We start from the raw sequence: 26,271 nt of genomic DNA, 5'->3' as shown, positions 1-26,271 counted from the left end.
TGTTACATCAAGCCCTGTCTGACCCAAAGCTGTTCCCAGCAGTATCATTTGCTTTTTTGGAATAAGCAGCAAACCCATCTTCGGAGATTTTAGGCTCTTGTATAGCCTCTAGCGTTGTTTAGGCAAGAAGAAGAAAATGCATAAGCCAGATTTTCTTGGATTTTGTTGACAGGGTGTATCTCAACATCTTACTTTATTCAAACTTTTACAGAGAAAGCAATTTATCTGAGAATTCCAAGCCTGCTGTTCCATTCAGTCCCCTGTCCTGAGAGTACAAGTTGGCTTTCTCCTCTCATTATTGCCAGAGGGATACATTTTTCCTGTCCTCTACTTCCTTCCCAAATTCTGTGCTCTCTCCCTGCTCTCTCCAAAACACAGAGAACATCATGATCTGCTTCATCCTTAGGTCCCACACTTTCCTCTAGCCCGGCCCTTGGATAGCAGCTTTCACACAATCAGCCATCAGGGTGCAGGAAAAAAATTTCATGGCTCCTTCAGCTGCTGTGAGTGAAAGGTACCCACAGGACACATCAACAGCAGCAAGGTCTGTCACTGTCACATTTTCTGAAAAATCCCTCTGTCGGAATTTCTTCTCCTGGGAACACGAGAAGCCTCAGAGAAAAAACAATGTTATGTCATTTGCTTCTCCCTGTTTCCTCCTCTGGAATGTGGTCTGGAGATTGTTTCTCCAACATGTGAATTGTTTTTAATTAATGGCTAATCACAGTCCAGCTGTGTTGGACTGAGGACTCAGTCACGAGTTTTTATTATTCATTCTTGTTAAGCCTTCTGTCTGTATCCTTTCTCTTTCTTTAGTATAGTTTTAGTATAGCATTCTTTAATATAATATAATATAATATAATATAATATAATATAATATCATAAAATAATAAGTCAGCCTTCTGAGAACATGGAGTCAGATTCTCATCTCTCATCTCATCCTGGGGACCCTCACAAACTCAACAAAGCTCCATGTTTGTATGTGGAAGAAAACTGTTCTGTTCATGACCCAACACAGCAGAGATGTCTGTAAAACAGGCTCAGCTGGAAGCTGAATTAGTTCAGCACACCCCAGCCAGGAATGAACCTGTAGATATCAGGGACTTCGTTACTACAGCTTTGGATGGGACTGCAACTTTCCCCATCAGACACCAGCTCAGGCTGTGCATTTGCCCTTATCTTTGCACAGAAGTTGTCAAATGCAATGACTTTTAGTCCAGGTAGAAGAAAACTGCCTCAGTCCATGGCCTCACTGCAATTCACGCTTTACCAGTGAAGCAGCCAAAGACACACTTGGTTTGACATGATGAGCTCTGGCTAAAGTTTTGCATGCCAGATAAATGTCTTGGCCTGGGTTTTGTTGGCTGCACTGAAATGGAAGGGATGAGACAGTGGTGAAGCTCCAACGGAGGGGGTTAAAGGAGGAAGAACCTCTGCTTTGCAGGGGTGCCATTTGAGTCTTCCTTCTTCTCCATGATTCCTGTGCCCCTGAACTCCTGAGTGAGGGAAGTTTTCTGTCTCTGCCACTCAAGTTTGTGCTTTGTGACACAGAATCAAAAATTGGGCTGCACCGTTGTAGCAGAAGGTGCAAACTGATGGAGCATTTTGCAAAGAAGAGCAGATAGAAGGAATCCAGAAATTCTGCTGGGGACAGTGTGTGTGTGCTTAGCACTGGTGGTGATGCAGCAGGGTCCATCAGCAGCTGCCCCAACCCAGGCTTAACTCCTGTGGGAGGCTGGAGATGGGGAAGGAGTCTTCCTGCCTGAAGGAAGCTGTTGGAGAAGTGCAGGTGGAGATGGGAAGTCTGCATAGCATCAGATGCTATAGGAAAGAGAACAGAATCTTCTCCAATTCTTCAAACATCCAACAACACAGCAGGAAGAAAATTCAGAGGCTGTACTCAGTGGGTTGGGTAAAAAAAAGACTCCTGTGATGGAAAAGACTGTAAGTTGGTGACTTCAGGCATCAGGGAGAAGGTTGCTGCTCCCGTTTCAGGTCAGCAATTACAGAATAGATTTAGTGCCATGATGCTGACATCATGAGAGGCTGGGATTTGCTTTCTGAGCAGTGTTGGAGGCAACTGAGCCTAAATCATATAGTGGCACCACAAGAGAGAGTGAAGTGAGTGGTGAGTAACAAGCAATGGGTGTCTCCCTGCTGGGGAAAAAGCACACACATGTTCTTCTTTTAAATGGATGTGTCTCTGAAGTGCTTGGGCACTAATCCATGCAGCATGGGCAACAAACAGGAGGAATTGGGAGCCTGAGTGCACTCCAGGGTTAGGAACTCATTTGGATCACTGTCACACGGTGCCTACAGGCTCATATGCCTGGAGGGCTTTGATGGATGGATACGGTTCTTCAGGCAGAGCTGGCCACAAGAGCAAGGGTGGTTAACAGCTGGGTACAGTGATCCTAAAGGTCTTTTCCAAACTAAACAATTCTATAATTCCACAATAAGGAAGTTCCTTTAAAGTGAGAAAGAAGAGGAATGTATGAAGCTTTATTTTCAGGTGGAGAGCTAGGGAGTCATGCCCTGAGCACCCTGTTCTGGTTTACACTGTGTTGGGACTTGGCAAGGTCTTCAGAGATGCACATTTGTCCAGGACAAGGCCCCTAGGTAGAAATCAAAGCTTCACCCCAAATACAGCAAATGTGAATTTTAGCCTCCTTTTTTCCCCTTGTCCATAGGATTTTTCACTTATTTGACTCCTCTCTGCTCAGAAGGGGAGAAAATTAAAGCTGAAAGCGAGGACTCCAGGGGACTCATTAACTATCCAAGCCTAGGCACAGAGTTCTGAAAATGATGGACAATGGATGTCAAATTAATCTCAGCATGTTCCTACACAATACGAAGGTGAGGCTGAGCATGTCATCCTTAACAGCCATGCCATGTTCAAACAATACTGTACATTAATTATTGTCCATTAATTACACAAATCACACACAGGCCCACAATTCTACAAAGGCCTTCAGAAGTCATTTTTCGTGGAATTTCCTGAGTGTCTCCTTTACCTACCAGGTGTCATCATGTGGCTAATGGGCCATAAGAGTTATTGAAAGGCTGTTCTTTGCTGCTTCAGCCTTGTCCTTTACGTGTGTAGTGTGCACATTTTGCAGGCAGCACATTACAGTAAAGCTAACTCTCCTCACCTAGAATGAAGCAGAGGACAAATCCAGATGATTTGTTCAAATACAAACAAACAAATCCAGGGATGTTCAAATAAATATCTTCAGCTAATGTCCTTTGGACAAAACAGACCAAAACAGACCAATACAGACAACTTATATAAATTTCACATACTTTGGCAGGGAATCTGCCCTTGAAAAAATTAATCAAGATAGACAGATGGCCTTTGAATCCATGAGAGGCAGGGAAAGGGAGCTAATCAGAGTTATTTGGCACACAAATCTCTACAACGTTCACTACCCTGAGAAAAGACAGGCTTGCACATCTGTACCTTCAGGTTCAACAGGTCCTACCTAAAGTGCCAGAGGCTGGGAAGGACTTCCAAAGAGAAATAACTTTTTGTGCACCTCCTTTCTTCTGAGCCCTGTCAGAAAGACAAGAGCTGGTTCATGAGAGCCCCCTTTTTCCTTTTTTAACAAAGACAGTCCAACAGAACCTGAATGAGAAGGGCAGAGCACATCCAGTGAGAGCAGCCACAGACAGCAGTCATCACTGAACACTTCTGTGCTGATGAGAAAGGTTCAAGGTCAAGCAGGGAAATGAGGTCAGTATCAGCAGGTACAGGACCAGGTACAGGCCTACCTAAAAGCACAGCTCCAGAAAAGATCAAGAGGAAGAGTCTGAACTTAGGACACCTTAAGGACAAAGATTTTCCCAATACCGTGATCCCAGGTTACATCTGCACTGTATTGGAGCCACTCCTGAGAACAGCCATGGTCCCAGGAAGGGGCCAGAGTGTGCAGAACCCATTTTGTTTGCTCAGGTCCTGGCAGCACCAGAGGAAAAAGAAAGTAATGACATGGATGATTTTAACTGTTGAGCAGATAGGAGTCAGAATGACTTAGCAGAGATTAAAAGTGAACCCAGATCTCCTGAATCATAATTCTGTGTCTGGCTCAGGAACTCTGTCACAACACTTCCTTATACACCTTAGGAAAAAAAAATTGTGGTTCTTAAGAGAAGTTCAGGGAAAAGATTTGTCTTGTCCCACCTCTTCCCAGATGGATGAAGTTATCCTTCTTCAAATAGGGAAAACAAGACTTTGAGAGTGCTTTGGTGTTCCTTTTATTAATAACGGAGCAGAAAAAAAAGATGTATGAGAACTGCAGAGGGAGAAGTCTGCAGGGCTGAAAGGACTAATTGGAGACAGATGTTCAGATATAGGCTCTTAGAAGCATGAAGATCAGCTAAGAACATCTGAAAATCTCTTGAAATTCTGAAAGAGGAAAATCAGATTTTAGTTCCGTGAACCCAGCTGCAGTCTTCAGTAATAAAACGCAACACAGATCAGTAAACACGAATGTGGTCACAACTGACAGAAGACTTTATGCTGACACACCTGTGGATGCTCTCAGCAAGAAACCTGTGAGAGATTCAGCTCCTCTTATTATTCACTGCTTCACCCCACCACTGCCATCCTTGACTGTATGTTTATAACATCTGCCTAATCTTCCTTCACTTTCTCCTCCCAAGAACTCTGTTATCCCTTCTGTGACCACCACTCCCCCTGCCCGATTCAAAGGGTCTGCCTGACACTTACAGAATGTTAAACTCCTTCATTGCAGAAGGAGTGACAACAGACCAGAGTTGATTCCCCTTCCAACAAGCATGTGAAGAATTCCCCAAGTGGATGAAGACTTGACTTCATAAGCAGTGTGTGTGTAGGCTTTGATACACCCAGTGACCCCATATCCTCCCTGTCACCCTTTTGGTCTCAAGAACAAGCAGAAGTGCTGGATTGAGGCAACAACCCCGTGGTCTGGGAAGGAAGACATGGATGGGACAGATGACTTATGGCTCCAGAGGAAGATCTGACCTGCTTTCTCATCACTCAGCCATGCTGCTGGTCCACACAGACAACACCCCTGTGGGAATGGCATGGAACAGCTTCCTACCAGGGACCCCAAAATGAGCAATCCTCACTTGCCCTCTGAGCCAGTGCAGGGGAGGGCTGCAAGTGTTCCAGCAGGCAATGTGGGAGGTGTGGGGATGCCCATGTCCCCAGGGTGATGCCCAGATAGAGGGGAGCAGCCTCTCCACCAGCTCTGCCTCCCTGGCAATTGCCTGACATCCCCCTGTCAGCAGGAACCCCGGGGAGCTCAGACCTTCGCTGCTGCAAGCAGCACTGATCTTTCATGCTGCAAATGGGGCCATCAATCTCTGGCTAATGCAGCTTGTTAAAACAGCAGCCATCACTTTGATGAAGCAGCACAGTGAGAATGTCGTTTCCTAGCTGCCACTTTTAGGGAGATAAGCCCAGAGATCTCAGATAACCAAGATGTTACAGGAAACTTAAAAACGCAGTGGACAAACCTCACCTCACTATCTCTGTCCACTCTTAGGGGCTTTTTTTCCTCTTCTTTGTATTCCTTTGGATGTTCTCTACATATGCTATAGTCACTCCTTCTTTCTCCCGTGTTTAGTGGAGGGGACTTTTACTCCATCTACTCAGAAACAGCATCTGTTATGTTCCTAAGTCAAATACATCCCAGTGGAATTGTAACTCTTTGTGGCACATAAAACACACTGTATGAAGTCCCAAATATGAGAAAGATTGTTTCAAGGAAATAGTACCACAGCACAGATGGGAGTAAGTCAGAGCAGAAGATATCTGGACACAGAGATAGAGTTGATCTTTCTTTATAGGGACATTGTGCCTGCCTGTTCAATGCTAATGCCTCTCCCATCCAACATCTCTCTCCTCTATCTCTCCATCTTCAGTGTTTCCCTTTTGTTTGAGGCTCTCTGCCATCAGGCTTCCAATACTGTGAATTTCTTCCCAAACACTGGTTATTTTTGAAGCTGCTGATGTGACACAGCTCTAAACTTTTTACTTTTGGGGTGGGGGTTAATCATTGAAATTCAGATCTTTGCTATTAAAATCCATCAGACAACAAATGAATCAAGGTAATGAGACAAGACTGTCACTTTGTGGGAAATCAATGTCATGGTGCTTTAGAAGCAAATTCCACTTTACAGTCACATTAAAAGAACAAATCTATCTAGGCCTCTCATTTCAGTGTTGATTTTGAGACATGCACCATCAAACACCACTACGCAGCCTGTGCAGAATATGAATACAAGCACACATCTTATGTTTGGAAGAGATGGTGCCAGACTGCACTTCCCAAGGCTTTTGGATGAAGGCTTCCTATTTTTTTGGAGCTTACCAGTCACACTCAAAGTTTTCAGTAGAAAGAAATGGTCAGTGTTCAATGTGGTTACACAGGTGAGTAGCTGTTATCTTGTCCCACAACTACAGCAAGATGCTGAATCCTTGTTGGAAACAAGGATTCACCTGTCCTGCAGAAACCTGCAGTTCTTGTAAGAAATCCCCCAGGAAAGCCATTATGATACCCTAAAACAGAGTCCTGGTGAGGAACAACATTTCCTAAAGCTCATTCCAGGAAGTATCCTGTGAGCAGAAGTGTGATCCCACAGGCTTGAAGACCCAAGGGGTTTTTGCTCACCAGCCTCTTTGCCAGGTTTCCATCTCCTGGGTGTCTCCACACAGAATCTTAAAGATACAGATGCTCACAGAACACAGAACAACACAAAGAACAGTGCCTTTACTGGCCCCCACACCACCAGCAGCACTCACATGAGCAAAATCTGCAGCCCCACCTAAATGCAGTCTACCTTGGCAGCACAGAGTTCCTCTCTTCTCTGCTACAGAATCAAGTACAAATATCCTTTAGAAGTCCAGCACAGAGGGGCAGGTCTTCTTTTGGGTTTGTTGTTGTTGCTGTGGTTGCTTTGCTTGTTTTGTTTTTCCAAGCCAAACATTCAATAGATCTTCTCCTTTGTCACAGGGTGTGGTTTTTGCAAGTCACCTTTGAATTGAAGACTTTAGAGGTGGGTGTCTGCTCTCTATCCACCTGGAAACCTGCAGCCAGGCCCATCAGATGGGCTGAAAAAACCCACAAAAGCTGTGGTGATTATTAGCCATGGGGACTCCTGTTTGGGGGTTAAACACCTTGGGTCAGGAATGACAGCAGCACCAAGCATGAGGCTGCCCATTCCCTTCAGGGAATGTACAGCAAGGGAATCTGGGTCTCCAGGCTCTCACACAGACAAAATACCTGGAGCTTCCTGTTAAAGAAGCTTTGATTTAGCAGCTTTTGGAAAAGACCCTGCTGTTTTTTTGTCTGTGAGCTACAGTCATCAGCCCAAAGATGATAAAACATTCAGAAGGACTGGAGGGCAGCTCTTTCTTGTGCAACACCAGCTGATTGATTCAGTGTAAACACTGAGAAATACAGCTACCCCTCTGCAGTGAGATTTTGGACCCGTGCTTTGAATTAATCTCTTTGGAGAATGCATGGAATCGTTTTAAAAACAAACCCAAACACCAAGGCAAGAGTTCAGTATCATTGCAGGAAAACCTCAAGGAATCTTTTTCCCTGGCAAGACCTCCTGTGTGCTCTCTGCTTAGGCACAGAAAGCAGGTAAACACATGTCCTCAAAGTGGGTGTGTGCCTTAGGATGGGACCCCAGGTGGAGTCCAGATCCTGTAAATTGCATCATATAAGAAGGCTGGAGTCCCTCCCTGCTCAGAGGCCATTGCAGCATCAGGACCTCTTTGTACAGCAAGATGAATTATTTCAGGGAGCAGACCCAGAGCAGTGGTGACTGTCTGTGTCACAGTTTGAGGACACAGAGACAGAACTTCCTCTCTGTTCCAGCAAATTGCTCTCAATGCCAACTGTCCAAGGTCCAGCCCAACCCCACACACCTTAACTCTAAATGATGCTGGTTATTTTCCTAGCAAAAAATTCACAGGCTTCACATTTCCTTAATGTGAAAAATGCCTATTTTATGGTTGGCTTTCCCAAATATTGAAATGAATAATATATGTGTTATGTTAGAAAGTTATGCTGTATTAATTTTCTTAAGTAGTGTGTTAAATAGTTTTAGGTTATAACATGATGTTAAAATAGGAACTATGCTATGTAAGATACTTTTTTAAAAGAGAGGACTTGCAGTGAGATAGCAGCCCCAGGACACCTAAATCTTTCAGAGAAAGAGAATTTATTGCCCTCTTATTGAGTTCTTCCTGCCTCGCTCAGGCCTGAAGATGCTGTCAGGATTCAGAGGAAGAAGCTGACACTGACCAGACAGAATCCTGTATTTGAATGGAATTTATGCATCATGGATGAGGTGTATGAATATGCAACAGGCTGTTGCTTTTAAGGGTTAATCCTCTGTTAATGTGGGTCCTTTTTCAGGCTTATTTTGCCCAGAAAGAGGCACCTGGACTGTCTGTAACTCTTTGTGTCTGTTGTCTCATATTGTCCTAATCCAAGTTGTCCAAATTATTATTACTCTAATTATATTACTATTTTTATAGCCATTTTATTACTATTAAACTTTTAAAATTTTAAAAACAAGTGATTGGCGTTTTTCACACTTCCCGAGGGGCTTTGCCCTGCAGATGAGTTTAAATCATTCTGCCATGGCCAATGGGTCACACGAAACACTGCTGTCCCCCCTGGCTTTCCCTGCTGCCAGCCCACTGGCTAAAGTGGGAGCCTCTTTGGGCCAGATGCTGATGTTTTTATTCACAGCCATTTCCTCCTTTCTTGCAGACTCAGAATTGAAACCTTGGTGCAGGGAAGTCCCCAGAAATCCGGGTAAAACTTTAGATGCCATGGGACGGAGAGAGGGAAATAGGAAGCAGCCCAACACGCGGGATCCTGTGTGTCCCTCCACAGGAACCCCTGCAGGGGAACATGTAAATCACGTAAACATGATTTACAAATAAACACCCCTCTGAATTTCAGTGACCCCAATTTGTACCTAACCACTGGCATTTTAATAGGCACTGTATAATTAGTGAGTAAAAATTACTTTAGGTCTATTACCATGAAAATGGGAAGGGACTTTACTGTCTGGTAATTAAAATCTTATCCCTTTTGGTAGCATACAGAATCAAGGAACAGGCATTTTTGCTTAGGGTATAGAACCAAATTGCACAAGCAGTAACTGTGCTTTATCTCTTGGTAATGCAAAATAAAAGATTCAGATCTAACTTTACAAAAGGCAGCAGTAATCAAAAGCCAGCACAGACTCTTATCAAACATTTCAAATATGCTAATATTTATTGACCTTTTTTTTGTGTCTCTCATTTTTTTTTCTGAGATGTTTTACTTATTTTAATGGTCTGATGGTAAAATGGAGATGAAAATGTAGACAAAAATTACCCAGAGTTTCTCTTGAAGTTTGCTCAATGTGACTACCAAAAAGATCTGTGTGTACCATGTGCACATGGGTCAGAGTTTTGGGGTTTCATTATTCCCAGCGCAGATAGACCAAAATATGAAAAAGAAAACTGCAAAAGAGAAGGTAAAATTACAACAAGACAGTTCCCAGAGTTGTGCTCATTTTGAATCAGGAAACCACACCAGTAATATCCCATTCCAAAGGCTCCAGCACCGTGCAACAGCTCCTGCAGTGTTGGATGAGAAGGGGAAGGTCTGGCTGGGTTGGACCCACTGCTCATCAACAAGGCTGAAACAGCCCCTGCACTTGGCCTTCCAGGATCCAAGTGTCATTCCATCTGTGCTTCTCAAGGCATGGAGTGCTGCCAGATTGAGACACCAGCATAACAAGGACATGAAACTGCTGGAGGAGGTCTGGAGGAGACCAAGATGCCCAGAGGACTGCAACACCTCTCCTGTGAAGACAGACTGAGAGGTCTGGCGTTGCTCAGCCTGGAGAAGAGAAGGCTCCAGGAAGAACTTCTAGCAGCCTTCCAGTACTGAAAGGGGGGCTGCAAGAGATCTGAAGGACTTCTGACAAGGGGCATGTAGTGACAGGACCAGGAGGAATAGCTTTAAATGGGAAGAAAGTAGATTTAGATAAAATGTTGGGAAGAAATAGTTTCCAGGGAGGATGGTGAGACACTGGCACAGGTTGCCCAGAGCAGCTGGGATGTCCCATCCCTGGAAGTGTTAAGGCCAGGCTGGATAAGGCTTTAAGCAGCCTGGACTAGTGGAATGTGTCCCTGCCCATGCCAGAGGGGTTAGAACTAGTTGATCTTTAATGTCCCTTCAGACCCAAACCATCCTATGATTCCATGATAAAAACATTTCTTTGAAACCACCTAATTTAAACCTTCTCAAATGCAATTTTGCTTTTATTAAGCAAAGCTTTGCACACTGATGGAAGGAGTCCAGAGCTTGCATTCATAAAGTTAAGTTATTGCTACCAATAAAAATAAATAGATGGCAATTACTGAGGAATTACATTTAGAGCAAAAACGACTGAATTTATTACCCCTCTGAATATGTGCAGCATAATATGCAGCAAAACAGAAGTTTGAAGAGAAGAAGTGGGCAAAGAAACTTCTCTTTCTCTTTAATGATGAAGCCAAGCTCCCACAACATCTGAAATCTGAAGCTGTGTGTGAAGAGGGCCTCTAGGTACAGCACTCATGTGCAGATAACAGCAAGTGGTTCAGTGAGGGGTGTAATGCAAAAAGAGCAGAGACAGCTCTGCATTAAATGAGAACACCAGGCTGAGAAAAATCCTATTAGAGAGATGCCTTCTGTTAAACTTTATCCTCTACAACCAACAGGCTTTAGTCAAAGCCCACTAATGTTCTTCCCACTGGTGCACCCAAGCTCTGGCCACCAAGCCTCGTTGCAGGTCAGAGCCCTTTTCTTTGCCTGTGGAGTGTAATTCATGTGGAACTCACTTGAAAAGTGGACAAGGTTATCAAGCCCAAAAGTACTTCCAAGGGTGTGTATGTGTGCCTGCACTTCAGGAGGAAAAAATCAAGTTTCTGGTGAAAAAGCATGACTGCAGCTTTTATCAGCTTTTCTGCCTGTGGGCACTGTGCTGTAATGGGAATGAGAAGCAAGCAGAGGATGCTCCCACACAGTACAGCCCAGACCATTCTCAGATTAATAATGACAGATTCCAACACACATTCTTCTAATACAATATTGCTAAAATAGAAACTTTTTTTTTTTTTTAAAGAGCATTTAAAAGCTGGGAAATTTTAAATGATAGTTCCCCCAAGTTACCTCTGACTGTACTCTCAGGAAATCACATCTAACTGCTGTGGAAATATGAGGTACATTTTTCTCTAAAGTGATAATAGTTTCCTGGTTAGGAAGTGGCAGTGCAATAGCTTACAAAAGGTGTTCTGAAACAGCTTCCAGATAATGTCCTTGAAAAATGAGGGACTCTCCAAAACCAAAATTGGCAAAGATTATCTTACATATGCTGTCTTGAGAGTAGAGACCCTTGCTCCCACCCAACTCACCCAGGGATGCAGCTCTGGTATGCAGGGCTTTGGTTTATCTGTGAAATGCCTGGTTTCAGCTCAGCTTCCTCACTTCCTTAGTCCTGTTCATCCTTTCTCTTCCAGATATATTCAGGCAGAGGTGGGCTCTGTCCTAGGAGCCTCACTGAGGAGGTGAAGCACTTGCCACACACAGACTGATTGCTTGGTCCCCTTGTACCTAATACCCCTGCATGAAGTCCCAGAATTCTCTTGCCTTTGTGCTGGCAGGCTGTTAAAGACATGCCCCTTTAATATAAAGGCTCACATTGATGGAGAAGTCAGTCCCTTGGCAATCAGGCTGATTGCTCCCTCTCTCTCTCAAATCTACATTATATTTCTGCATTGATTCTCGCTGACTTCAATTTCCAGTCACTGGGTATTACATCCTTTCCTATTAAGAAGCCCTCTAACACCTCTTCTCCCTGGGTAGTCATTTCATCAGGTTCTTTGTGGCACACTAAATAGGCTGGCAGCCTTATTTAGGCACCACAATACAGCTGGTCCCAGCCCTGACCCTGCTCTGTAGTTCCTTAATTTCAGGATAATATCTGGCTCCTATTTGTCCAAGACTAGAGCAAAAAGGGACATGCAAGAACCTTGCATGCAGAACTCTGTTGCTTATCCCTCTACAGATGACAGAAAATGAAAAAGAATCAAATGGGAGCTGACTTAGGAGTCACAGACCCTGTAGATGAAGAGACAGCCCTGCCCTGTTTTTACTCACTGGCATTCTTGCAGGTCTGCAGAGTTCAGCAGTGTGCTCCTAGAGCTGAGGCTGGGCAGACACATCAAGGTACTGGAGGTGATTTACCATTTGGCACCAATTCCATCTAAGGGAAGTGCAAAACTGCATTTATGTCAACAGGAGCTCAGGTTCAGCTCAGCACCAAGTGCTTTTCTGAAAGATACAACTCCCATTCCATGCCTCGGAGGCCAGGGGAGGAAAATGAACTCCTTTGCTTCTGAATGAATCCCCAAAATGTCTCACCTTCTGTGCCAATCTCTGCCTGCTCCAAGGTGCTGTCCAAGGTCTCCTGACCACATTTACCAGCCTTAAGAGGAATTCACAGGACACACAAGGCTGCAGTTCCCCTCTCCTCTGGCTCATTATTGTGCTCCTGTGATGATGCTGGGCTGCCCAGCAAGAAGGAGGAGAAGAGCAACCTCCTTGAGTGTCCAGGGAATTTTTCTCACACCTCAGCGTCCATTTTAACTTTTCCCAGCTCTTTCCATCTCACACAGAAAATCTGCAGGGCCTCACTTCACCCCATTGCATTACTCACCCTGGTGATGGGTCTCCCCTGGCAGCTTGTGACAAAGCCATTCTGTTCTGTGGGGGAAAGCTCTTCCTGACTGAGAGAGCTGCTCACTGGCCTCTGCTCAGACTCTCAGTCTGGCATCCCATTGTCTCAGAGAGGTCAGCAGTCTGAAGAAAGAGAAATAAATGGGAAAACCTGATCACTGCAGCTGCTTGGGAGGTGGGAGAGGGTCAGCTTCAAGGAAGTCTGTTCTCCTCCTGCATCTCTGCTCCCTCTGCCAGAGATAACAGACATCTTTTATGAAAAATCCTTTCCTTAGGATTTTTCCTGCTGAGAAGCTGAGAGGCCTCAGGAACAAAATGTAAACATTTATTACCTGCTGCTGTGGAATGCAACAGGTGCATCTGTGATTGGTCTCATGTGGTTGTTTCTAATTAATGGCCAATCACAGCCCAGCTGGCTTAGACACAGAGCCCAAGCCACAAACCTTTGTTATCATTCCTTTCTACTCTTAGCTAGACTTCTGATGAAACCTTTTCTTCTATTCTTTTAGTATAGTTTTAATGTAATATATATCATAAAATAATAAATCAGCCTCCTGAAACATGGAGTCAGATCCTGGTCTCTTCCCTCATCCAAGAACCCTGTGAACACTGTCACAATAACTCCTTACTTTTCAGTTTTCACCCTCAAGCACAGCCCAGAAAAGGCAATTTGAAGGACTGCAGGGCAGCACCACTGACACACAGCTTCCCACCCCACCAGTCTTACACAGAAAATACATCTTTGAGCCAGAGCAAGAACTCTGGTCATGGGCCCAGGGGGAAGTGATAGGGCTTGGCTGCACCTAGGGCACACACTGCAAAATCAGGCACCACTAAATGTGCTGGAAAACCAAGAGAGCCCCAGAGGGAGATCAAAGTTAACACACAGCTTGACCCTTTTCCATACCCTGCACACAGCATGTGTTAGAACAACTCCCCTGATGCACTGCAGCAGCCCTGCTTAATGGCAGCACAATCCAAAGCACTCTCACTTGCTCTGGCTGTGTATTGCTTATGGAAAACAGAAAAAAAAAATCTAAGGCACCTGAAAGAGCTCATTTCACAGCAATATATTTTGACATTGCAACAAAACATCGACAGAAAATTCCCAAGAAGCCTCTCTAGCATGGCTAAATTCATTCTGCCAGTACACAACAGCCAGCTGCACTTGTTCTTTCCAAAAGAAATGCAGAAATCTCACAGGACCTCAGGACAAGGTAAAAAGACATCCCATTGTTCTCTGACCACCACTGCATGGCTCACACAGTGCTCTGAAGCAGGGAGGCTTAGTGGCATTTCTGGATCCTTTTATAAAACTTAAGCACAGCTGTTCCTTCTTTGCTAACTGCCTGGGTTTCTTCATAGACACTGCAAAAGCAGGGGCTGCTCATAATTGCCCTCTCAGGTGGAGCTGCTTTTGAGAAGTCCCTTTTGTCTGCAGACAAGGGCTTTGAAGCTTTCACTTCATGCCTGTGATTAAAACCTCCTCAGCCTTTCAGCAGGAGAGGAAGGACAGGGATTCCAATTGCTGAGAAACAGCAATTTTGCAGTCAGGGGAAAATCATTAAGCCCTGATTGATTCTTCACTTTTTTTCCCCATAGAACCACATTTTTTTTCAGCAATGGATTTCAGCAGGTAGCAATTGTGTGGCTGTTCAGCCTCTGCCCAAACTACAGGGAGAAGCAGAGTGGCTGGGATTGGAGGGGGGATTTCATTTGCTGCCCTCAGCCTGGGCACCACATGTGCCTAAAGCAGCGAGGGCAAGCACACAGCTCTGCTTGGCTTAAATTTTATTTAGGAGCTGGTTTTCTGCTCTCTACAGGAAACCATTCTCCAACACCATCCTCATAGCCCAGAGAGCATTTTTCATGTGCTGGTGTTGCCACCTGTGTATGAGAGGACATCTCAGCCCTCCTTTGGATCTGCTGGTGGCTGCTCCTATAGATTGAAGAAGCAGGGAAGAGCTGGCAGTGCTGGTGAGAGGGAGCACAGCTCAGCAGAGGCAGACTGGGGCTGTCAGATCCAACTCTCACCAGCACTGAGGAGCTGGGTACCTGCCAGGCAGAGGAGCTCCACCAGGTTGTGGAAGGGATTTTCAAACACAGCTGGAGAGCACAGATTTTTCTCCCCTCACACTGGGAGACCTGCAGCACACACTGCATTGCAGACACAGGCCTGCAGTGCTGTGCCTCTCTGTGTCTTGCACTTGCTTTCTCATGGCTTGTGCTAGGAGTGATCCTGAATACCCCACACCCAGCATCCATCTGATCCTGAGAGCTGCCATCCTGAGGCAGCCTCTCACTGCCACCCCTGCTTTGGCCACCTGGATGGCTTTTCAGCAGCTCTACCCCTCTGCACCTTCCCCAAGGGTCACTTTCCAAGGTGATAACACCCATTTCACCAGGTTGGTCTCCAAAGAGGACCCCAGCCAGCTGACTGAGCCAATGCTTCCAGGCATCTGAGCTCTTCAGTTGCAGGGGGAAGGGATGGGAGGTTTGTTCATGTCAAAATCAATAAAACAGCCACAAGGTAAAACATGGAGGGGTCTTCACCTATATCACAGTCCCCTGCAGTGCAGTCCATAGGCCATCTCTCACATCAGATGGCAGTGCTGCTGGCAGATAAACTAAATAATGGCACTGTTGTGTCCCCTACCCCTGCCTCAGCCAAGTTATTTCCTCTTCACATCTCTCCTCTAAAAATGTATGGTAACCAGATTATCCTGAAGCCTCCCAGACTGCTTTAATATTGGATAGAAATTCAGAAGTTATTGCAGGTAGGAAAACAAAACAAAAAAAAAACCAGATGCAACTGCATGAGCCTCAATTCCCTTGAAAAGTCACAGTTCCTTATGCAGTGGAGGCACAGGAGAGAGTGGCTGAGCTACAGAGCACCTGGCAGGAAAGGCAAGCAGACAAACTCTCTGCTGGGAGGCCAACCCACCAGTTTCTCCTGTGCATCCTCTTGTTGCTGTGTCCATGGACACAAATTCCCAAATGGGGCCACCAGCACCGACCCAGTGCTCCTTCCCCTTGCACCTCACCAAACTTGTTCAGCCACACCCTGCTCAGAAGGGTGTCAAGTACCCTGTGGCTTGTCAGGGTGGTTTCCCACTTTCAAAAGCTGGGCTGGGAGGTGTTCCCGTTGTAGGAAGGTAGAGGAGCAGCTGAATTCTTGGTCCTGGTGCTTCTTCCTTGAACTATTCTTTCTCTGAACCTCAGCATATTTTTTATATTCTTTATATGCTGGTGGTGGAGAGAGACAGGGTGACTGACTTGGTGATTAGAATCTGATTTTATTGTGGGATACAAGCACTTATATACTATTTTAGGGAGACTAGTGATGTGTACTACAATGATTAGGTTGAAATCACATACACAAACTTATGCATATAACAACATCTCTTGCTTGCAGAGTTTAATGGGATTTTCTTTTTCTGGTAAACCTGTCTGATTAAATCTTCTTGCAATCTAGGTCTAATTTTCAAAGTTCCATTTGCTTTTGCCAAGGCTTCCTGTTATCAAATCTCTTATGTTAACTAGGTCTAAAGTCCATCATCTGTCTTGTGTCTCCTAACATTCCAACATCTCCCCCTTTCCTTTTGACTAAAAGTATTCTTTTATTCTTTATCCCCAACTGTATTCTTTATCCTGGTGCTTCTTCCTAGAACTATCCTTTCTTTGGACCTCAACATATTTTTATATTCTTTATCCCCAACTGAATTCTTTATCCTGGTGTTTCTTCTTAGAACTATCCTTTGTCTGGACCTCAACATATTTTTTATATTATTTATATTCTTTATCCTCAACTGAATTCTTTATCCTTCTTCCTTGAACTACCCTTTCTCTGGACCTCAACATATTTTGCCCTTGCAAAGTGCAGATCTCCAGTATGGAGTATCTTGCTCAAACCCTTCATTAAAGCAACACCAAAAAATTAGCTGTCCTAGAGATCTGATGAAAGCCCAGAAAATGTTAAAAAGATTTAAAGGAAAAAACCCCACAACTATTGACAGGGGTAAATGCATCTTAATTAAAGCCTTGGAATGCACAATTCAAAGACACTCCAGTCATCCTCCAACTCCCTGCAAATGGTAATGAGATTAGTTTTTCCTACAGTCCCCACTGATCCACGAAGTACAAAAAGGGAGTGGGAACTGAAAATGAAATATTGTGGGTGCAGGGCTAGGTGCTGATTGCATTTACAGGAGTGTAATTGCAACAGGATTCCTTGCAGATCCTGCTGGCATTGTTCCAGGAAGCTTGGTAGCAACTGCTGGGTTGTGCTGCAGGGACAAATGTGTGGCCCTAAATAACTGAAGCAGAAAGTGATGATGAGGAAGTCCACGTCATGTTCCAAATGAAAATCAAGTATCAGGTACAGTGGCTTTTCTGCTTCTTCAGTGCAAAGGAGGGTAAAATTACATCCTTGATTTATGAATAATAGAAGTTTGGTTGGGTTTTTCTATTTTAATCTAAAGAGTCCCCAGAGTTGCACTGTTGCCAAAGCCTCTTGTAACTCAGGCCAACAGTGAGAGAGAGAGAATGTAACAACCCTGCAAATTCCCTTGCAGCAAACAGAGCAGCCTTGGTATCCCAAGGCTTGCAATAAACAAACCCTACACACACCAAAAAAAACCAAACACGAGGCTTCTTCATGTGTGCAAGTCTTTCAAGATCTATATAATCCATCTTAATGCAGAAAGATCACAAGTTTGACTTAGACTGGGTCAGGGGGTAGCTATTTGCTTGAAGCAAACACTCTGTTTACCCTGGGATAATCTGTGAGGGTTTCTTATGCTCATCCTCTCCCTGCTCGGGATGCCTGCTCACACACTGGGAAATTCAGTGAGTGAAATCTACTCCCCAAAGTGCCCCACATGCCCTGGGCTGGTGTAGAGGAGATCTACACATGCTTTCCAGGGAAAGGGGATGCAATTCCTGTCAGTGACCTTCAATGGTAAGTGACACCTGCTTGGAACGAGACTTTGCAAAGGGACAACCATCACAGTCTCCAGCTGCTGGTTTACCCCACAGCACAAAATTTCCCAAAGGAAAAATAACAGGTACATGTGTACATTGTGGCCTTAGAGGGGTTTGATGCTATTTGGCTCTTATTGGGGAGGGTGGGAGCGTTGGTGGGATTTTTGGGGTCATGTTCTTTGTGGTTTTTTACATAATACCACTTAGCACTATTAATACTGCTGCTCATTAGTGAGCACTCTGTTACTTCCTAGGAGTAAAGAGCTGGAAAAACCTCCTCAACAAAATCATAAAAGGGGCACTAGAAAAAGTTGAAATGGAAGAGCTGTAATTGATCAATTTTTATTTGGAAAGAAGGGGCAAGGGAAGAAGACAGGAAAAAATGTGTCACCTGAAGACACACGCTGCTTTTTTGAAATGGCTGTCAGGGTTTATTATAGAATCATAGAATGGTTTGGGATGAAAGGGACTTTAAAGGTCACCCAGTTCCAATCCCCTGCCACAGGCAGGGACACATTCTACCAGGACAGGTTGCTTAAAGCCCCATCCAGCCTGGCCTTGAACACTTGCAGGGATGGTGCATTCACAGTGCCCCTGGGCAACCTGTGCCAGTGCCTCACAGCAAAGAATTTCTTCCCAATATCTAATCTAAAACTGCCTTCAGTCAGTTTAGAGCTATGTCTTGTGGATCTGTCACTGCATCAAAAATCCCTCTCCCAGCTCTCTTTTAGGCCCCCTTTAGGTCTTGAAGGCTGCTGTAGGGTACTCTAAACATTTTGCCAATACTTGTTGATTTTCAAAAGATGCCAGTAAAGAGGTTTTTTTTAGTTGTTTTGACCCCTTGAGAACATCCTGTTAGCATTTCTCCCATGCCTCTATCTTAGAGTAAATGAAAACCCATAAGCCCTTTTAAGTGTCCCATCAAGCAAGTTTTGGGGCCTCACAGGGTCCCAACCACCTCCTTCTTGCACGTTAGAGCACCTGACTATGGGCTTAGAAAGATACTCACCAGAACCTGTCAGCAAGGCATCAAATGTAGAGAAGAGCTCTTCAGGAGAAAGGGGGCAGCTGAAGACACCTGATGGAGTCCCTGCCTGTGTCACAGTCATGGGTCAGGCTGCCATGAGAGCTCAAAAAAAAATAAAAGGAGGGAGAGTTATTAAAATCCCCTCAATAAAATCCCTTCTCATTCTGTGTCAATGTTTTCCACAGGCTTAGGAGTCTGATTCAGCAGCCTATGCAAGAAGGACTGATGATCAGAGTGACACACCATGCTTGACCCATTCTTTTTCTGTGGGACATTTGAAAAGAAGATTTATCTAATCCCTTCCTACAACCAAATATTAAGAATATTTTCCTGCAGCCCACAGTGCCCTGCATTAGGACTTTACCTGAGGCCATAAGATGGCCCTGCTCAAAAAAGGGGCATTGCTGGGGCAAGTGAAAGGCAGCCATCACCTTCCTGCTCACCTGAAACATATGCACACACACAAACAGAGTGAGGTCCATCCCTCTCAGCCCTCCAGTGAGACAACACTTCATCTCCCAGTCTCCTGAATCTGTCTGCTGGTTATTTCAGCTGCCCCACAAAGTCTGGCAACCAAGCCCTTTCCCTGGTCCTTCAAGCTCCTCAGCATGGGCCAGTGCTGCCTAGAGAGGATCTTCTAGAAACCAAGAACTTACACTGGATAATTCAACCACAGAGCTGAAAAGCTCTGCAAGTCACAGAGAGACAAAGTATCCCTCTTCCCCTGTTTGTCTTCTTTCTAGATATCACCTAGAAAAAACCGATCCCCTCCAATGCCACCCTTTCCTGTTGTCATAACACCTTTTATAAATGGAGGGTGTGATGCTCTACCACCAAACCCAAAATGTTTTCCCCACTGGCTTTGTTCCACACAGCCCCCTTGGGTAGGTACCCCTAAAACTTCCCTGTCTCCCTAACCCAAACCCCACATCTCCACATCAGGGGAGGCAAGAGCCTGGACCCATCATCTCTGTCAGGTGTTCACACACAGATGCACAAATGCAAGCCAAGAGACACATCCCCAGGGCTCATTAACTGTTTCTTAAATATGAATTTTCCCCATGATCCTAAAGCACATGACTGTAACTCTGCTCACCTCCACACCCCTTTCCAGCATCACATGTGTTTGTCCACACTTTTGCTCTTGAGGATCACAAAGCAAAAGTCCCTGTCTCATGCAAGGCTGGTGCTGCTGTCACCAAGCCACAGCTTTGTGGCTGGGCTTCGAGGTATGTGGTCATCAGCAGGAAACAAAGTCTGCATCAGAGCTGTGATGATTCAGGGGGTTTTAGGGTGGGTTTTTTCGTCACCACCAGCCAATAAGAGCACTCACAGAAGCATTTCTCTGGCAGGAAGCAGGGCAGTGACTCCTCTGGCAGTCAGGCTCCTCTTCTGGAGTGGTGGAGATGGCAGTGAACTTCCCCTGCAGCCTCACTGCACTTTGCTGTTTGGCACTCTGGAGCTTCACCGGGACTTCAGGTGGTAAGAATAGAGAATAATTGCTGTTTTCCTTGTGGTTTACGTTCTGTGAGTGCTGCTACGTAGTGCTGTGGTAAATAACAGCCTTTCTTCAAGCGCTGCCCACGCTGGCTCAGCACTGCAGGGCTCAGGCTGCAGCTGAAAACCCAACTGCTCCAAAGACCTTCTCCTTGTGTAGTGAACCATGCTGTCCAGGGATATCATTTAGGGGTTTTAAAGTCAATTTATGGTTTTAACTCATTTGTCAGTGTTTAAACTCGGCATGACCTTGATTATTAAATCTAAAGGCTGCGGGTAACAATCTGACTGCTAAGTACAGATGGACACTTGAGTGCAGATTAGCTGACTTTTAATGAAGCATTAACCTGTTTCATTTCTTTCTTTGCTGAGCAAGGGAACTCTCTTGATTGCAGCTGGCCTTAAATCTTTAGAATGGGAGCTGTAGACATGAGTGTTTTTCTCTGAAGGCTTTGGTCCAGTACTACTGAATATATTTCAGCATTACTTTGGTTCACATATACAGAAAGAACTCAGGGATGGTGTTTGGTTAGCCAGTAGCTTTTTTGTTCTGCTGTGGTTTCCTTTGGGGGCTGCAGAGGCATGCAGGAACTCTGCCACATCTTAAATGTAAAGATAAAGCCCTAGCCTTGCTAGGGGGAGGAAGTTTTTAAAGGAGGGAGAAATGGGGAGGAGGTTTTCGAAGCATCTGGGGGGGAAAAAAAAAATCAACACGTTGCAATCTGCTTTTTGTTTCACTGCAGCCTGGGAGGGAGCAGCCACAGTAATGATTGCTCTCTCATACTGCAGGAACAAGGTCCCCAAAGCAATCCTCAAGGAGGAAAGCACAAGAGAGGGCCTCTTAATACGACATTCAACTCATATCTGCAAAACCAGCCCTTGTTTGCTTAATAACAGATGGTTGCCAGTTAATTTTGAGCAAGAAAAGTGTCTAACCCTACTATTGCCCAACAGATGGAGCAAGAGGAGGGCTGGCTTTTCCAACTCTCTCTTGACATTTCCAAATCCAGGAGCAAGGAAGGGCTCTGAACATGAATGCTCTGCTCCTAAGCATCTCTCCCTAGAGCAGCAAGAGTTGTCTGCTCAGATTGTGAGATCACACACCCGTGGCCTCTGAGTATGGTAGGTGCCTGGCCAAGTTATGCTGTGCCTCTGCTCCCACACAGCCTGGATGTTTCAGGAATGCTGGCATGCCTAGAGCCCTGCAGTGCTATGTGACCCCCTGAGCCAAGTCTGCCTTGTGCCTGGAACGGTGCCATCACCTTATACAAATTCTAATTTTTAGGAAATGGCACTCAAGACAAGCCAGAGATGAAATGGTCAGAAAAGACTGCAGAGAGAAAATCAGAATTACAGGTACCTCACACCAGAGAGTCTCTGGGGTTTGGAAATAGAGTACTGCAAACTATTCCAAGCACTGAAAATTATTTCAGACCCGTGTGTTTGCCATGCAGTGACCACCTTGAATGGGAATGAAAGCACACAAAGAAAACCAAATCCTAGCCTTAAGGAATCTGAGTCCCCAGAGGAAAAAGGTGGGATAAAGATCTCCCACAAGGGCTCAGTACATTTTATACCCACTTTGCTCTGGTATGAGTCATTTTCAACACCAAGTTGTATCAGGTGAATGAGGTAAAATGCACAATACCCCTTAGTGAAAGCCAGGGGGAAAATATAACCTATAACCTATCCCCTGCTTACAACACATGGTATATTGAGTCTACCTGTCTACAACACCTGTCCAGCTTGCTCACCTCTCCAGGTGTTGCATTTCAGAGGCCTGGCCATGCGTGACACTGCTGGATCTCCCAGCACTGGAGTCAGGGCTCTTGGACTCTGACTCTTGGTTTGAATAATACCCATAATAGTTTTCTTTCCATCCACACAGTGTGGTTTCAGCCAGTCTCATTCACCTCATGCCCATAAAAGACGTCACCATGACTCAAGAGGTTCTAAAAAGCCACAAAAGGACATTGTCTACAGACTGAAAGGGGCTGTGGTTATCACCCCCTCCTGCAAAGAACAGTATCTGATGTCAACACCCCCACCACTGAAACACCTGACTTTCCAACAGGTGTGAGAGCAGATATTCAAGCAAGGTGCTGGGGAGCAGCAAGAAGAGCCCAAGGCAGCAAGCTGCTCTCAGCCTGGCAGAACGTCCCAGCTGCTGGGTGAGCTCAGGAAAAAGCTGGTCCCTACAGCTGCTGGGTTGCTATTGATGGCACAGGAAAAAGCATGGCATTTCTGAGCAAGAGGACAGCTGGCCTTTTGGGCAAACCAAGGCCCTGCTCTGCCTGGAGCTTCATTTCTGCCTGCAGACAGGTCCTGCACGGCCCTCCTCAATTATCTGAAGATGCCAGTGCCTTAAACCCCTGTGAAAAGTTTTACCTATGAGCTGAGCACTGGGTGAGATGTGCTTGCCTGAGAAATACCTGTGGTCCAAGGCTGGATGGTCACATGCTTCTGTGACTCTCAAATTCCACCCTTGCTGCAGCAAGAAGACACTGTCCCACAGAGAATAGGTGTCGCCACATTTCTCCTCACAGAGAAAAGCAAGGCACAATTCTTCCCAAGAATATTTCTGGGATTCACATTCTCTGAACCTCAGAGGAAGGGAAAACCAATTCTTATCATTTGCTGTGCCTGTGTTTGTGCAAAAGGAGAATGCAATATGGAGATTGTTTACCCAAAGTGATGGTGTTTTGTTTCCTTGGCCTATCAGGGCCAAGTGTGTGTGTGCGTGGGGACTGTTGGGTGACAGTCACGAGATTCAGTGTAGTGTGAGCAGAGTTGAGTGCTTGGCAGGTTCAGTTTAGATGTAATGTAATATAGATGTAATATAATGTAGAATAATATAGTATAATAAAGTAATTAATTAGCCTTGTGATAAGATGGAGTCAGATGCATCATTTCTCTCCCTTTGTCGGGGGTGAAAATATCATCGATAAATAGTCTTGGGACATACAAGTGGATTCTGTTGGGTGAAAAAACACCACAACACTTGCCCAGTGCTGGCTGCACACACCCATAGTGCCAACACAGATCAGAGGCATCAGAGGAGAGCTCATCACCTCCACAGCAGACACAAAGCCACCTGCAGAACACCCACTCCTCTGCAACACACGGCCTGCGTCTCTCAGCTCCCACCTGCAAGAAAATACAGGGGTCATTAAGGAAGTTGGGCTGTCAGCCAGGAAGTGAGATGGATTTGGACATCCTTGGGTTGAGGAGGGATGTGGAATTGAGTCTCTCCTTTGCAGGTCAAGGCGTAAATTGAGCACTGTTACAAGTGGGTGCAGCAATTAACACCTGTGAGAAGGATGTGACAGTATAAGTAGGATGTGCATAAGCAACATGTGTGATAAATTTTTGTCACCTTCCATGCTGATGATCTTACATAATTCTGGTTGGTTTTTTTTAATAGACTTCAGATTATCAAGCTGCCCCTGCAAACAGGCTTAAGCACACAGCCTATGCTCTGTGCAGCTGCCTGTGGGTGAAAGATTTATCTGTGAAAAAAAGCTAGAGGTGATAAAAAGCTTGACTTTCACAGCAGATTGAGTACAACCTCTGTGCACAAGCACACCCAGGCTCGCTGCCTGCACGCACACAGGGTCACCTCCTGCACCTGCAGCCCTTGGCATTAGCAGTGGCTGGATGGCACCTTCTGCAGGATTGGGGATTTTTTCCTCTTCTTTGATTTCAGAAGTGGGAAAATGGAGAGGAAGGGAAATGTAAAAGGGGGTGAAATAATGACATCAAATGTAAGCTTCGAGCTGCTTTTAAATGATTGAAAAATAAGCAGTGCGTGGGGAAAGAGCTACACAGGCAAGTAAAAATATACAGTAAATGGTTTTATGAACTGCTCTAATGTGAAAGATCATGGGTTAACTCCCACATTCCCCAATTTCCATTTCCTGCACACCTTGCTTCTCCACTCCATGACCTTGGTAATCATAGAATTGTTTGGGTTGGAAGGGACCTTAAAGATCATCTACTTCCAATTGCCCTGCCACAGACAGGGACACCTTCCACCAGACCAGCTTGCTCCAAGCCCCACCTAGCCTAGACTTGAAAACTTCCAGGGATTAAACATGTGCCGGTGTCTTACCACTCTTTCAGTGAAGAATTTCTTCCTAACATCTGAATCCTTCTAACATAAAAACCTTAAGATGCCATCCAAGGTTTAAGGGTAGGGTGTGGGATAAAAACTTGTATCTGTAAGATAAGATATGCAAATTAAGAGCAGCAGGACTCTTGAGCCAGTGTTTGATATGTTATCAAAACTATACTGCACTCTGAGCAACATTTAACCTATCTTTATAAGCAGTTTCAAAGCTGGTCTTTCTATAAACTGGGAGTTATAACAGAGATAATGAAATAATATTTATGATACTCTGGCTTCTTCTATAGTATTTGTGATACTCTGGTTTCTTCTAAGCAGAGCTTTTGAGCTCTGCTTTCACTTCTGGCAGCATCTCTTTATGTCACTTCATTTCCTAGGACTGTTTCACCATTTCAGACATGTAAACAAAACCTACTTTGTGATGGACGCGAGCAGAGACCTTCTGAAGTACAAATGCATTGGACAAGTAAAAGAGTTTAGCATTGGTTCAGAGGGCTGAAGCTCCCACCCTTTCATGTCCCTGCTGTGTTTTACCCTGGTGTTTTGTGTTGTTTCAGGTACAAATGTTACACCACCCCACTCAACCATAAGACCTGGCTTCCCTGTCCCAGTGAGCACCGACAGCCCCGAGGTCCGCAGGGCCGCTCGCTTTGGGGTCTACAGATACAACAACAGCTCCAATGACCTCTTCCTCTTTAAGGAATCTCAGATAAAGAAAGCCATGGTACAGGTAAGAGCAACAAGCTCCTGATGGTTCTCCAAACCATCTTCTAACTGACCCTCCTGTGGCATATCCAAGACACAACATCCCTGATCCTCCTCAGGGCTGCTGAAGCTGTCCCCTACAGCACTGCCACACAGGAGGGCTCTGTGTGGGTGACACACAGCTCCCAGCTGTAGCACTTGATTCCTAGCCAAAGTTTTGGCATCTCTTTCCCCTGCCTTCACTTTAAAGGAGGAAACTGCTTTCTCTAGATAGTCAGAGGGCTGAAGTACATGCTTCACGTGGAAATCAAACGCACCGTGTGTGAGAAGAGGGATCACCCCAGCCTGGACAGCTGTCACTTCCAGAGGGAAAAAAACCTGCAACAGGTATGTGTTCCATTTATTTGGGGTGCCCAGGAACTGCAGGGGATTCTTGGTCACCTCTAGCTGTGCAATCCCTTTTAGACCAGCTCTGCCACATATGTGTACAAGCCTCTCCTCTGCAGAGCCAGCTGGGGTGAGGCCAGGTTCTCACCTTTCATGCATCCAGGGCCAGCTCCTGCCTGCAAGGAGTTTAACCTGGCCCAAATTCCTGGGTGACTGAGGAGAGTGTGCAGAAATAGACTAGGTGCTAACAGGTTTCCTGGGTGGGAAACACTTTACACAGGCTTTCCCTCTAGACAGGATTGCTCAGCAAACAGCACTTTTCCTAGGATAAAGTGGGCAGACAAAAGGATGCTCTTTTCTCCTGCCCCATCACAGCCTGCAATGCTGAAATCAACCAGCAGACACCTGAACTTTCTCACCTATTCCCCTTTTATTCACAGATGCTGAGATGCTATTTTGAGGTCTGGATAACACCTTGGACACACAAAGTGCATATCCCTGTTGCCCACTGTCACCAAGACCTTTCCCCATGAGAGCCTGACTTCCAGAGAATCTCCTACCCTGAGTTTTTCTTTGCCTGGACTGCTGAGGTCAATACTGAAGTGGAGAACAGCTGTACAGAACTGCACTGAGCTTTTCTCTCAAAAGCACATGGTTGTTTTTCCTTGAGAAAGACACTCAAAAGACAAGGCCTGCCTTGACTGAATGTCTTGCTATCCAGTTGTGTATCTGTTTTTCCAAAACTAAACTGCACATGACCA

The 26,271-nt window shown here is 45.2% G+C and overlaps 1 protein-coding gene and 1 long non-coding RNA gene across 2 annotated transcripts in view; one reads left to right on the top strand and one right to left on the bottom strand.

The window, feature by feature from the left end:
* Positions 1-20,430, bottom strand: part of LOC136554364 (uncharacterized) — a 37,883-nt gene extending 17,453 nt beyond the window's left edge. The window contains exons 1-3 of the long non-coding RNA XR_010783315.1: positions 19,892-20,430; positions 18,778-18,897; positions 12,766-12,908 (exon numbers count right to left, since the gene is read on the bottom strand). This is a non-coding gene — a long non-coding RNA (uncharacterized lncRNA). The remainder of the gene's footprint in view (positions 1-12,765; positions 12,909-18,777; positions 18,898-19,891) is intronic.
* On the top strand, positions 17,078-26,271 carry CST7 (cystatin F). Its single transcript, XM_066546244.1, has 5 exons — positions 17,078-17,163; positions 20,148-20,277; positions 24,976-25,148; positions 25,394-25,510; positions 25,951-26,271. The coding sequence occupies exons 2-5, from the start codon at positions 20,202-20,204 to the stop codon at positions 26,041-26,043; spliced, it is 459 nt and encodes a 152-aa protein (XP_066402341.1). The 5' UTR covers positions 17,078-17,163; positions 20,148-20,201; the 3' UTR covers positions 26,044-26,271.

Source organism: Molothrus aeneus, chromosome 3 (assembly GCF_037042795.1).
Source record: "Molothrus aeneus isolate 106 chromosome 3, BPBGC_Maene_1.0, whole genome shotgun sequence".
Taxonomy (NCBI): domain Eukaryota; kingdom Metazoa; phylum Chordata; class Aves; order Passeriformes; family Icteridae; genus Molothrus; species Molothrus aeneus.
Note: the sequence above shows the minus strand (reverse complement) of the source record. Positions and strands in the feature narration are given on the sequence as shown.

Bases quoted from the DNA above. Each gene is read 5' to 3' on its own strand.
- CST7 (XM_066546244.1), top strand. From the start codon at position 20,202: ATGGCAGTGAACTTCCCCTGCAGCCTCACTGCACTTTGCTGTTTGGCA. The intron at 25,149-25,393 runs GTAAGAGCAACA...TGCTTTCTCTAG, and splicing joins TAAAGAAAGCCATGGTACAG to ATAGTCAGAGGGCTGAAGTA. The intron at 25,511-25,950 runs GTATGTGTTCCA...TTTTATTCACAG, and splicing joins GGGAAAAAAACCTGCAACAG to ATGCTGAGATGCTATTTTGA.